Consider the following 14,332-nt stretch of genomic DNA (forward strand, 5'->3'; position numbering starts at 1 on the left):
CATGATGAGGAGCTGGGGTCGTTCAGGGCCAATATGCGGTAGAAAATGCGTTTTGAACCATAGCTCACCAATGCCTTGTTTGGTCCAGCCTGAATCTGAACAGCTGAATTTGGAACCAGGTGGTGCTTTGTCAGTATCCATGGACAGGAGTGTCTTTGAAGTCTTACCCTTCACGATGAAGTGAGGTGGCATCATCTCGCCAGCAGCATTACCACATGCCAGAATGGTAATCTGTTCTTTATTGCCACTTGTCCTAGCCTGAAGATTCCGGATACCCTTTCTGGCAAGGGCTCTACCAGGTTTGTGATCTAGGGAAATCCCACTTTCATCCTGATTCCAAATTTGATTTAGTTTATTCTGCAGACCATTTGTCACAAGAACTTCCTCTAATTTTGCAAAATAACCATCTACGTTTGTTTTGTTCATCGCCCTATGCCTGACTGCTGCAGTTGGTTCAGGGGCTTGGAGTCTTAAATTGGGATGCCTTTTCTTAAAACATCTCCACCACTTCTCACCGGGAATCCCATTTTTAAAGTGAGAAACATCGAGTCCATGCTTCTTCATCAAGGAGCCAGCATGTTCCAAAAAAACCTTGATGCTTATCCCCACTCCCATTTCAGCTAAATTGCAAGCATAGTCTACAAGTTTCCTCTTCAAGTCATAATCAGCAGTTGTTGGCCTGCCTGGGGAAAAGCTTTCGTCGACTCTACCAGAAACTCTGTCCATTAATGAACTTCTTGGGACATCGTACATATTACTGGCCTTTCTGATGCTCATGCCATGAACTTTAACTGCATCAACAGCATTTATCATTTGTAATTCGCTCCATCCTCTGTATGAAGACATTTTGGGCTTTGATTTACTGCATGGTGTTTTAATTTTGATTTTGAGTCCTTTAGGCATACTGCAAAAAATAAAAAAAAAATAATAATAAAACTATTGATTTATACATGCATGTTATTTGTATTTGTGTGTGTGTGTGTGTGTGTGTGTGTGTGTGTGTGTGTTTAACAATTACATTCCATCTGCATGACTGTTAACAAAAGTAAAATGTTGTGACTGAAATTTCAAGGTACAGGGCATTCAAAATGGTAATGTTTTATATGACAATTGTAGTCCACTTTAAACATGTATTTCTCCCATCCCACACCATCTTATTTATTTTATTGGACAAAAACATTAATTTGATGGGTCCTGCAGTGAACCTGTATTAATGGAAATAGCAGTGGCGTAGGCAGAATTTTGTATTGAGGGGGGGGGGGGGGGGGAGGGCACTTGTGTAGTGGGATATGACAGGAACCTTTTTAAAGTTATTAATAAGCGAAAAGGTAAAAAAAAATGGGAAATAGTCCTATTAGGCTGACAGTTGCTGGGGTGTTCTTTCATAAGCTACGGCCCTAGTACGGCATTTGTTTAAAGTTTGCATTATTACCTGATATTATTTATTTAGGCTTGACCGCTAGCTGATGGACGGCAAATCAAATATTCAAATACATTTACATCGGGTGGCCCTTGTGTTATTGCAAATTCATTATGGGTGGGGGAGGGGGTCATTGAAAATTGAGGTAAAAGCCAATGTCTGATACTGCATTACGCTAATGTTGAATAGTCCTTTGTTGATCTTTGTGTCATTTAACAATACGTAACGCAAAATCTTGCAGTTTCAATACCCCTCTCCCCTTGTAACATTTTGTGACCGTGTCATATTTTACTTTGGGGTCTTTAGTAATACATATATGTTAAAATAAAATGGTAATGACTGGTAGCATTTTACTTTATGAATTAACATTACGTTGCACAATAACCACCACCACAACCCCCCCCCCCAATTACGTTTTGTCACATCCCATAATTCCCACACTCCTTAGTGCACTCCTTAGTGCACGTTGCGTAGTTCTCGAATGATCCCATTATTCAATCATAAATAATAAAGAAGTAACATACCGCTGGTCAATAAATGTTATATTTGACCGGATCAACTTTATTAAGTTTCAATATCTATAATACGCAATCTAATATCTCCCAGCAGAACTATTACATTGTAACAGTGTTCAAACTCGCACGTGCTGTTCGTCACATGATGTGACATCGGGTACGGCCATTACTTCAAAGGGAGTGAGTAGCACATTTAAATTAAAGGTGGGTTTTTTTCACTTAATTTACAACTATTGTAGTAACGTTTTTTTTTTTTTTTTAATTACAAAAACCATACCAAACATTATTTAAAAAAATAAAAAATAACATTTGAACAAAAAGTACGAAACATATGTACACACCTTTTTACAAAATAAGATTGTCTGCTTAAAATAGCACAGCAAATGATAGTGCATGGTGCACATTAAGTCAATACTTTACTTCCTACGTCCGTTCGGACTATGTAAACAGCGGATTAGATGTGTTGCGATAGATCCCAAATATGTGTTAATGCAAATGGATGAATTAAAACAAAAACTTGTATTCTTCTACCAAAACTGTATTAGGCAACATCAGACAATGTAGGCATTATTACTAAAAACTACGACACAACAGACTGTATCAAAACAAGATACACCTAATTTGCATATCCAGGTCAGACTTGTTCGTCACGTGTTCGTAATCAATCGGAAAACCAAAACGAAAGCTAAATTTGTAAACATTTTTATGACTTCAAGTGTTCACAATGAGAGCAACTTTGGGAATCTTTATTGGGAAACCGTTGGGTCGTAATTGGGAAAAGGTTTGTTATTGGATTGGGAATTTACGTTAGGGGAATGGGGCCGTTCATCAGCCCGAAAATGTATGATAGATTATACCCATCCGATAGGTACCTAAGGGAGGGGGGGGGGGGGTGGTGGTCAGTGGGGCAAAGAAAACGGCCGATGTGATCGGGTTGACATTACGGAACCGAAAACGGCCGAAGTGATTCTCATTTAAAAAAAAAAAAAAGACTGAAAAAATAATTTCCACAATTTCTCTGACGACGGAAATCTGTCTCACGACGGACAGTTAACAGCCATGCATCTGGAATTATATAGCATTATTATATACAGATTTGGCATGAAACAACAAAAAAGTTGGTGACCGTAATGGGCTTCCATAAAAAAAAAAATTGGATTTACCACTAAGCATGCGCGTCATCGTTTTTTTTGTTTGTTTTTTTAAATGTCAAGATGGCTGTCAAATGACACGGCCAAACTTCGGACACTTTTTTTCAGTGGATTTTTCTTGAAAAGTAAGCTAATAATTAATACATTTTGACATAAAACATGTAGATAATTGATATGATTATGTAAATAGGTAACTATTTTGTACTTTGCATCAGAAAGAAAGAAATGTTTTATTTAATGACGCACTCAACACATTTTATTTACGGTTATATGGCATCAGACATATGGTTAAGGACCACACATATTTTGAGACGAAACCCACTGTCGCCACTACATGATCTACTCTTCCGATTAGCAGCAAGGGATCTTTTATTTGCGTTTCCCACAAAAAAAAAAAAAAAAAAAAGGGATCTTTTATTTGCGTTTCCCACAGGCAGGATAGCACAAACCATGGCCTTTGTTGAACCAGTTATGGATCACTGGTTGGTGCAAGTGTTTGGAGTCGGTATCTGGATTAAAAATCCCATGCCTCGACTGGGATCCGAACCCAGTACCTACCAGCCTGTAGACCGATGGCCTAACGACTACACTACCGAGGCCGGTACTTTGCATCAGATGAATTTGCATAATTACCTGGAATTGTGAAGGTTCATAACTTCGTTTAGCCAATTGTCCGATCCGTCTTCAGCTGTGTTCGAAATCGCCGGGTACTTGCAGGAATGTTAACTACGTCATACATAATTGCAGAAAACATGTACAAAGACAATTGGTCAAGGTTTTATTAATTTTTATTCATTAACATTACGTAGTATACACGCAACACGCAATTACCCGGAACGTCCGAAATTACGGCTACATCCGAAATTAGGACTGTTTACCCTAATGAATGGGCATGTAAACATGGCTCACCTCTAGGTAGTACCTTAATTTAATATTATATCATAATTCATTGACTACTATAATAAGTGTATCAATTTCCCCTTACTCTGAGAGGGTGAGTCCTAAAATAAAAAATAAAAATGATTCAAGATTTGATCATTGAATCATTTGACATTTATGATTTAAGTCAAATTCGCATTTGTTTTAGCAACTTACATAATCATATTTTAACACAAATTCCTAGAAAAGTGCATCAGTGAGTTTTGTAATATAGCCGACAATCATTCTGATTCAATCAACAAAAATCTTTTAACACGTTATAAAAATTACTGGCATAAATCTTACCCAAAACTCATCTTGCAGCATTGTTTAGCAGAAGTGACAACCAGACCGGAAGTAGAACGACAATAGCAGCATTATGGGAAATTAATAATCCGTTGACTGGGTCTCGTTACTTGTGACGCACCATGCTTTGTAAATGTTCCGAATGTCCAAAATAAAAAACCAGTGTTTTCAGCAGGAAGCTTTGTCTGCCATTTGTGCTTCATGATGGAATTTTGCGAAAGATTTTAGGGGGAAAACAAACTCGTATTTGTTGGTTTAGTTTTCCATTATTGCTATTCTTCCAAAATTATTTTAACACTGGTACCGCTGGCCAATAATGGCGGCGATTACAGTGTCGCCAGGACCATCAGGATCAGGTATTTTGATAACATTTCTATTTTTAGCTGACGCGTTTTCGTGAATCATTAATGTTTTTCTCATTTTTGTTGACATTTTCATAGAAGTAAATCAAGGAGTTTGATTTATTTTTATGCATTTCTTATTAATCCATTCCGATTTCATAGGTATTACTAAATTAATCATGGAGTCAGAACTTTGCAATGAGCAGGGAATCCATGACCCCCCCCCCCCCCCCCCCCCCCCCCAAGCCTGTTTACCTGCAGGCTCAGATCCAGGTCAGATTACCCTCTGTTAATTTGCTTTAGATACATACTAATACTAATCAGTTATAAATTTTAAAGGGAAGTAACTTATGGTAACTTATGGCAAATAGAAAGTGCAGAAGTGTACTGTCATTAAAAAAAACCCACAGTAATAATAATAAATTTTTTTTTATTAATGGTTCAGATAGGAAGTAAAATATCATTAATATGGCCTGCTGGAAATAAAGATGACACAATTGACAAGGTCAAGTGAGGATAGTGTATGGAAAATTTGGACATCCGAGGTGTATTTTAGAGCATTATGGAAGTAAAATATAACAGAATCACAATCTAAATAGAAGAGATAATTGTGCTTATAAGTTATATATATAATATATGTTTGTGTTTCTTAACCTCTAGACTACTGGATTAATTTTTTTTACAAAAAACCACGTTGAGTGGGTACATGTTTATAATTTTCTGTAAATCATTGTTTTCGCTGGGTGAAAATTGAAGGAGGGCGGCCATGCGGCACCACACCCTTCTCTGGTTTTGCTGAAAAGTACTCAAATTTTATTTTATTCTGGAAAGTGCTTAAAACTCCAGAAAAAAATGAATTAACCCCCTTGAAAGTCCTGGAATTTTATTATTTTATATATATATATTTGGTTTCTAGACGTTTCGTACCCAAACATGTTCGTACCATACCGTTTCGTAACCACTAGCATACCAGTTCGTAACCAATTAAATAATGTCATACATTACACCTAACATTAATATTTTTTTTCAAATACACAATTATAATGTTATATTACAAACATTGTAACATTTAGCAAAAAAATTGTTGTAATAATCACTCGGTATCTTTTATAAGCATTAAATGAGCAATTATGTGCTGTGCATCAATGAAGCATGCCGTTTCGTAACCAAAAAGCATACCTTTTCGTAACCAAAAAGCAGAGCAAAGAGCAAAGAATATTTTGCAAGACCGATCCTCTCTTCGTACGTATATATGCTCAAAACAAAAACATTCATACACGCACACGTACTTACGTGCGCACACGCACGCACATATAACAAAAATATAATAATATCTGATATCCCATGTTTTTGGAATGTGGACTTTTTTTTAGGTCTAATAATGCCTACATTGTCGATATAATAATTTATCCATTTGCTTTAACACATATTTAGTATCTGTCGCAACATGTCCAATCTGTTTTGCTTAGTCCGAACGGACGTAGAAAGTAATGTGCACCCTGCACTCACTACCATTTGCTGTGCTATTTTAAGCAGACGATCTTATTTTGTAACAAGGTGTGTAGGCCTACATGTTTTGGTTTTTTTTGGTCAAATATTTCATTATTATGTTTTTTTATAATCATTTTTGGTATAGATTATTAGATTAGTTTAAACAATATTTATTGCCGTCAAAATGCGGTTTGGGATTGGCCAACAGGCAAGAGCCTATATTAAGGCCTTATTAGATTGCGTATTATAGATATTGAAACTTAATAAAGGTATGAAAACTGCAAGATTTTGCGCTACGTATTGTTAAATGGACACAAATATCAACAAAGGACTATTCAACATTATCGTAATCATAATGCAGTATCAGACATTTGCTTTTACCCTAATTTTTAACGACCCTCCCATAATGAATTTGCAATAGCATAAGGGTGACATATTTGGTAATGTGAAATAAAATCCACGCATTATAATAAGAAATAATGTTTAAACAATGACATGGATTAAAAACTAATTAAGGGAAGCCCTTGTATATTCGCTAATTATTAAAATGCAGTTGGCTTGGATTTCTTTTGTTTTGTTTTTCATTAAATAACATGTACAAATGTGGGTATGAACTGGTATGCCGATGTTCCTTTGGTTACGAACTGGTATCCCTTTGGGTACGAACTGGTATGCTTTTGGGTACGAAACGGTATGGTTACGAAACGACCTGATACCATATATTTCATTTAATAATTATTTAGAAAATATATAATTCACGAAACAGTAATTATAAGAGGTCAACTGCCATTGGTCAACTGTTAAAATATATACACAGTAAGTGGGTGTGGACAGAAATGAACACAACTTATGATTGGTTGAATGAAATTATGTAACTGTCAGTAGTCTTGTTTCTGAATTCAAAACTACTGTCAAAGATAAATAATTTAGTAATTGGCTATAACCAGTGCCTTCCAACAAAATGAATAGTCCTAAGGCTTCTGTCTACTATGCTTCTGTGCAGATAGATTCATGCAAAAGATGAGAACTTGTAGTTGACACATGTTCTTTTGATCTCCATTGAAGTCTTAGATGACTCGATACACAGCAAAACGGTATCCACATGTCAAGGCATGTCAAAGAAGCAACCAATTAACTGAATAAACAATAATTTTATGGGTTAGTTTTGATTGTTTGTGATATAAATTGGTGTTAACAAAAGAGTCCACTTCAAGAGATTATTTTTGTGCTATCAATGAATAATGTGGTTGACATTTAGTTACTCACGGAAACGGGTATAATTATGGTAAATTTCGTATTTGATATATACTCTTCAAAAAAAGAAACGCAAAAGGGTACAAATGGGTTATAACCCCGATTTTATGTTTCCTACTGGTTCATGCTTTGTGAATATAAGGTCATTGCATGTCCCAAACACATTCCCACGGTTACATTCGATAAAACGCAGCTACTGTACAATAAAGTTCCAAAATGTGAATATTCGCAAAAACTCAGCCACGTGCAAACCATGTCACCACTGCACGTGCGTTGTCTGCACGTGCAACATGAACACCGACAGTATAAAAGTGCAGGGTGTTCGCTTGCCTGGCCTCTGTATCTGGCCGACAGTTGACAATCCAGGACATGCCACGTCTCAGTGAACCGCAGAGAAACAATGCCATCGGCCGACTAGACGCAGGCGAATCCAGAACGGCCGTTGCCAGAGCATTCCATGTGTCCCCAAGCACCATCTCCAGACTGGGACCGTTACCAGCAACATGGATCAACACGTGACCTCCCTAGATCCGGTCGACCACGGGTCACTACCCCCGGGCAGGACCACTACATCCGGGTACGCCACCTTCGGGAACGATTGACTACTGCCACCTCCACAGCCGCAGCAATACCAGGTTTGCGCAGGATATCTGACCAGACCGTACGGAACCGCCTACGTGAGGTAGGAATTCGTGCCAGACGTCCAGTTCGAGGTGTCATCTTAACACCACAACACCGTCGACTCCGACTGCAGTGGTGCCAGATTCATCGACAATGGCCTCAACTGCGATGGAGACAGGTGTGGTTCAGTGACAAGTCCCGATTTCTGCTCCGACGTCATGATGGAAGATGTCGCGTGTATAGGCGTCGTGGTGAACGTTATGCGGCAAACTGCGTGCAGGAAGTGGACAGATTCGGCGGGGGTAGTGTCATGGTGTGGGCAGCCATCTCACACACTGGCAGAACTGACCTGGTCCACGTGCAGGGCAACCTGAATGCACAGGGCTACATTGACCAGATCCTCCGGCCACACATCGTTCCAGTTATGGCCAACGCCAACGCAGTGTTCCAACATGACAACGCCAGGCCTCACACAGCACGTCTCACAACGGCTTTCCTACAGAACAACAACATTAATGTCCTTCCTTGGCCATCGATATCACCGGATTTGAACCCAATTGAGAATCTATGGGACGAGTTGGACCGACGCCTCCGACAGCGACAACCACTGCCTGAGCTGGCAGCAGCCTTGCAGGCCGAGTGGGCCACCATCCCCCGGGACATCATCCGTACTCTGGTTGCTACAATGGGCAGGCGGTGCCAGGCAGTTGTCAACACACGCAGAGGCCACACCCGGTATTGACTCCAGATGACCTTGACCTTGGTGGTGTGTCCTATCACTCACAATGGACTAGAGTGAATTGTGAACAATCCTGCAACATTTGGTAATTATCGGACTCGCCATTCAATAATTAAATCAATTCTCCAAATGTTACGACAATGTGGTTTTGCGTTTCTTATTTTGAAGAGTATATGATGTCACTACTGAGTTCAAAATAATTATTAATGAAAATTATTTATGTAATTTTGTCATTAGGTACCCGTTAAAAAACACAAATAAATAATGATTTGAAGTACATGTATTCTATAAGCACTGACATATAAACATATCGTAAATGTATTAATTAATGTTTAGACGTTTTGTGACTTACATTTTTTTTTTTTTTTAAATAATAGATCTGGATAATACGGGTATTTAAACATTACTCTCTCTCTTTTTCTTCATAGTTTTGGTAGAAGAGTGAGTTTATTTAATTTTAAAAAATCTGGATAATATAAATTATTCTATCAGAGTTTTGGATCTCATTAATTTGGGCACAACTGGTTTTTTGTCTGTTCTGAGCACTCTTAGATCTTGTTAATATAGTAATGCTATATAGTAATAGCTGGTAAAGATGTTGCTGAAATGCATTTCAAGTTATATCTTAAAATGTCCACAATGTGGTTAGATATATATATGTATTGTGGCTATGGAGTGTTTTGCTGTAAAATCCATGACACAATCAATAAAAATATGCACACTACAACATTTTTTTTTAAATGTATTTTTACAACTTTAGCATCCATGTGATATATCTAGATTAGGTGTAGCTTATGTTTGAGACATAACAACCACTGAATAAACAGTTTACTGGGGTGTCGTTTAAAAAATCCTTTCCAGGTAATGTATCCTGGAAAATGAACGAAGATGGTGCTTAAATTAAGTTAAACGTCCTGGAAAATGAAAATGTTTTAAGTGTATGAACTCTGCAAGATATATGTAAAACAATAAAGATGTTTGTAAAGTGATCCCCTAATGTGGGATAAATAAAATTCTGTTCATTTTATTTCCATCTTCATCGAATGAATTGCTTTGATATCGTCAACTGATAAAAAGTAGTTTCGTTTTTGGAAAGGCGGTGTATATATTATTTGGCACCCAAGATAAACTATTTTAATTATAAACACTACCCAGGGTTCGCACGCATCCTGGGAAACCCTGGAAAGTGCTTAATTCTTTTTTTTTTACCCTGGAAAGTCCTTAAATGTCCTGGAAAACTTAGTTTACCTTCTGGAAATATGGGCTTAGAAATAATCTTTGAAAATCCAATATGGCGGCCATAATTGACCATTTTCTAATATGAATGATCAATATAATATAATAATATGGTTGTCATATGTCGTTTTATAGGTTTTCGAGGGTACTGAATCAGAATATGTGGTGGGAAATACTGTAGGACCATCCAAAATGGCGATACACTCAATGAATCAATTTGTGACTATGATCAATAAAATGAACGCAAACTCCTGAATTTTGGTATCATTATCATACAATACATTCTGTAGCTGTAATTACTTGGTACCATTTTATCATAATAACCGAATCTTGGGATCTAGGCATCCATTGAGATCAGTGCTTGATTGAAATCTTCGAGTGTAACAGTAGTTTTTGATGTAACATTACCTAGGTAAATTTTCAAGTTCGTTGCATAGGTCTTTGAAGGTAAGTTTTTATACTCTTTTTTTAATCTGAATATGTCACTGTTTTTTGGGACAGATAGTGCCGTATCCCTTGCATAGCGAACCTCTAGATAGAGGCGATTGTTTTTAGCAGTTTCATTCGTGGTTAGATCGCTTGTGTAAGTGTCTACTTGTTCACATGATGTGAATGGTCCTCCCAAAGCTTTCAACGCATCTAGGTCTCTATTCCTTCTCCGATCGACAGCCACTGCCGGAGCGTGTTGGGGTCGTTTTTCGGGTCGTCGTATCCATTATACGTTATTTAGTCACAGTCTGAAAGTACATGAATAAACAAATTGCATTAGAATAAGTTTATACTAGGAAATACTGTGGTTCGGTTGTATCATAGCATCGGCCATATTGAATTTCCGCCATATTGGATGCTTCTACAGTATTTCCGACCACATATTCTGATTCAGCACCCTCAAAAACCTATAAAACGACACATGACAACCATATTATTATATTATATTGATCATTGATACCAGAAAATGGTCGATTTTGGCCGCCATATTGGATTTTCGAAGATTACTTCTGAGCCCTTATTTGGACTCGGCACCATCGAAAACCTATATAAGGACACATCATAAGCCAATATTATCATATTATAGAAGCTCAAAATTACAAAATAAGAAAATGGGGGGAAATTTTTGTGGCGAATGTACAGGGGGGCACAATTTAATTTTTTAATATTTTTTTTACTAGATTCTCCATATTTTGAGCTGGGGTTTATGTAGAAAGGCGCAAAAATTTAAAATAACAACCCCCCCTATTTTGGTGGTGTCTCCTATCTTTATTCGATCTACTTGAGCCAAGCCAAAACAAAGGAGATGTATATTCCAGAAGGCGCACATGCAACACGCTTTGATTTAGTAGCTGAGCTTTAGCTGCAAGGATTTAATTGACAACTAATTTACGCAAGGAGGTGTGGACAAGACCGGTTTAGATCACACCAATAATTATGAAACGTTCTAAGCTATTTCATACTTGTTTCTATGTGTGTGTCTATATATATATATATCTATGTATGTATGTATGTATGTATGTATGTATGTATTCTATTTGAGTATTAGATATATGTTTATATCACTATTTTGTACAATGTACAACAAATGTAGTTAATAAAATATTTTATTTCAACAGTTTTAGTTTACAACTTTACCATCCAAAAGTTATATCCAGAGTTGGGTGTGACTACTGTAGACCGTGTGTAACAAGTATTGTATGTTGGAGACATAGCAGCCACTGACTAAATAATCTGCTAGGGTGTCGTTAAACAAAAACTTCTTTCCAAGTCATATATTCAGACCCCTGGAAAAAGGTAAAATAGTCCTGGAAAATGAAACCATTTGAAGTGTATGAACCCTGACTACCACTCCCGTTGTTTTTATAAGCAGTGATATCCCCCCAAAAATGAAAGTTTATATTTTATAAAGAATTGCTGAATAAACAGAATGAAGAAAGTAAAATTCATTAGTTACAATCAATTAAATCTGCAATTGAGGACAAAATATCAGATGATAGTTAGTGGAAACAAAAGACAGAATGACCTGTCTGATCACATGACACATTTTGCGCGAAATAAGTTGTTTTTTCAGTCAATAACAAATGTTTTCATTGTTCAAATAAAATATAATTTTTATTGTGTGTATGACACATACAAAGGGATACATGTATGGGACAAAATAGAGGCTGTTAAAAAGGTACAGTTAAAAATACTGTTAAATTACGTTATGGTAACTCGTTAGCAACTGAAGTTTTTCGTCATTTGCTTTTTCGTACGCACAATGTGGCTTGTTTCCTTTGATGTCCAATGTGCAGAATGATGATTATTTTTGTGTGGAAAAAAGTGTGCATTTAGGGAATAGCGGAGATAGGTGCTGTGAAATATAGTATGGTGCGAGAACACTGTTAATACATAAAATAAAGTTGATATGTTGAATCGGTAAGTATTATTTTTGTGGATTTTTCAAATTTTAATACTATTTTAGATCAGTTAATGTTGATTAAAATTAGGCAAAAAATTGTGTTTACTTATGAGCATTTGTGGCCAGCTGTCCAGTATTTATGTCCATTATTCCTAATAACAGTGCAGGGCTAGAATTGAAAAAAAAAATCTACATGCACCAAGTGCATGCTGAAAAAAAAAGTTGCATGCACCAAAAATAAGGTAAATCCTGTTAACAATGAGGAAAATACTATTTTAATTACCTTGATTACAGTGTTGATTTTTTTGTTATACGAAGATATTCGGAATTATTTGGCAATACCTATATTTATTTATTACCGGAATGTTGTACAACTGCGTTTATTACTGATTCTTGATCAAATTTGAAAATTTCACCCAACGTAAACCCCTTACAGAAATCTATAATAGGCCTATTACAAATACGTACAAATATTTGTGTTTTGTATTAAGCAAGTTATCAACTTTTTTAACTCGATAAGATCTGTTGGTATAATATAAATTAGCCTACGGAATTCGACGAGAAGTTGCGATTGAAATAATCACTGGCTGACTTGAGTCAACTACGCGAGTAACGCACCTGCACGTTCGCAATCATCTGATCAAGTGCCCATATCTGAGGACAAAAATGTTCAAGGCAGTTACGGTACTTTGTATTGATCACAGATCTGGCGGAGTTCAATTTGTCGGTGACGACGACAACTGTGTTATGCATGTGGATACCCCAAAGTCGGTCTTGACCACCTTCCCTAATACCATTCACGGATATAACCGAGATATTGCCGGCAATTTTCGCAAATATATTTCACGGAAATGACCGAAAGGGCGCCATTGTTGTAAGTAGGATTGTGGGATACAAAATGGATGCGCCCATAAGATAAAAGTTATCGTTTTCATGTGGCGAACAGATTACGAAATGCATACGCAAAATTCAACAACTTGAGTCTGAATCTGGTAGACAACAGGATACTAGTATACGCAATACACAGTACTTGAAAAATATTAGCATGCACCACGTGCACCCAGTTTTAAAAGTTACATGCACACGCAAAAATTAGTATGCACTGGTGCATGTACTAACACTGCATTTCGATCCCTGCAGGTTGCATAGTACCAAAGAAGAGAGTTCCGTGTCAAAATTCGACGTGCACCGTCAAATATTTACGGAGTAAAAGCAGCTGTGGGTGTGATTGGTAGTAATATGTGACATTGATTATTTGTGCTAATACTATTATCCATTGACAATAAATAAATACACTTTTATTTGTTATACAGTTGTTATACAGTATATACCAGAGGTTGAAACTAATGCGGGGTACCCCCAAAAATGGAAGTGCAATTTTCAGCAAAAATGACGGTTGCTATTAAAAACATTAATTAAATCTCTTAAATGATACGTGACCCCCCCATTTTCTTGGTAAAAGCAGGGTTGAAAATTAGCAGTTACCCGTTGTGACCTTTATGCCATTGAGGTTTTGGTTCTCCACAGTACTTTTCTGCCTTGGACTATTCAGGGTTTCCTTTTTCAGTGGCATGTTTTTTGCTGTGGACATGTTCTTAATTGCAGGGTTTGCATGCCCGCATATAAAAGTAACATAAACATCTGCAAATGTTCATGTATAACAGTTGATAACTTATCACTGAAATTAAATGATGGCGACCATGATTTTGATGTTAATATTCAAGTCTGTAGCAACCCTAAAAATCCTTTCATGCAAGTGCTAATTGCTAAATAATAAAACAGGCAGCATCAGAGCTCGCGTTGTTGGTAGCCAAGATAGCCAGAATTTTAGCAGCCTTTTTTTTTTTTTAAATTGGCTAAGCCATTTTCTACCTTTTGATGGAATCAAGCGGTTACATAATCTATCCGATACCTCAAACATAATTATATTACAAAATATTCAATTAAC

The 14,332-nt window shown here is 36.8% G+C and overlaps 2 protein-coding genes across 7 annotated transcripts in view; one reads left to right on the forward strand and one right to left on the reverse strand.

Annotated features, from left to right (window-relative positions):
* Positions 1-4,351, reverse strand: part of LOC121385677 (homer protein homolog 2-like) — a 73,555-nt gene extending 69,204 nt beyond the window's left edge. The window contains exon 1 of the mRNA XM_041516456.1: positions 4,311-4,351. Within this exon, the coding sequence (XP_041372390.1) occupies positions 4,311-4,321 (11 nt within the window). The 5' untranslated portion in view covers positions 4,322-4,351. The remainder of the gene's footprint in view (positions 1-4,310) is intronic.
* A 143-nt stretch (positions 4,352-4,494) lies between these two features.
* Positions 4,495-14,332, forward strand: part of LOC121385692 (aryl hydrocarbon receptor nuclear translocator homolog) — a 46,747-nt gene continuing 36,909 nt past the window's right edge. For all 6 annotated transcript variants that reach the window (XM_041516474.1, XM_041516481.1, XM_041516466.1 and 3 more), the window contains exon 1: positions 4,495-4,666. In XM_041516474.1, the coding sequence (XP_041372408.1) occupies positions 4,627-4,666 (40 nt within the window). In that variant the 5' untranslated portion in view covers positions 4,495-4,626. The remainder of the gene's footprint in view (positions 4,667-14,332) is intronic.

The sequence above is a fragment of the Gigantopelta aegis genome, chromosome 2 (assembly GCF_016097555.1).
Source record: "Gigantopelta aegis isolate Gae_Host chromosome 2, Gae_host_genome, whole genome shotgun sequence".
Taxonomy (NCBI): domain Eukaryota; kingdom Metazoa; phylum Mollusca; class Gastropoda; order Neomphalida; family Peltospiridae; genus Gigantopelta; species Gigantopelta aegis.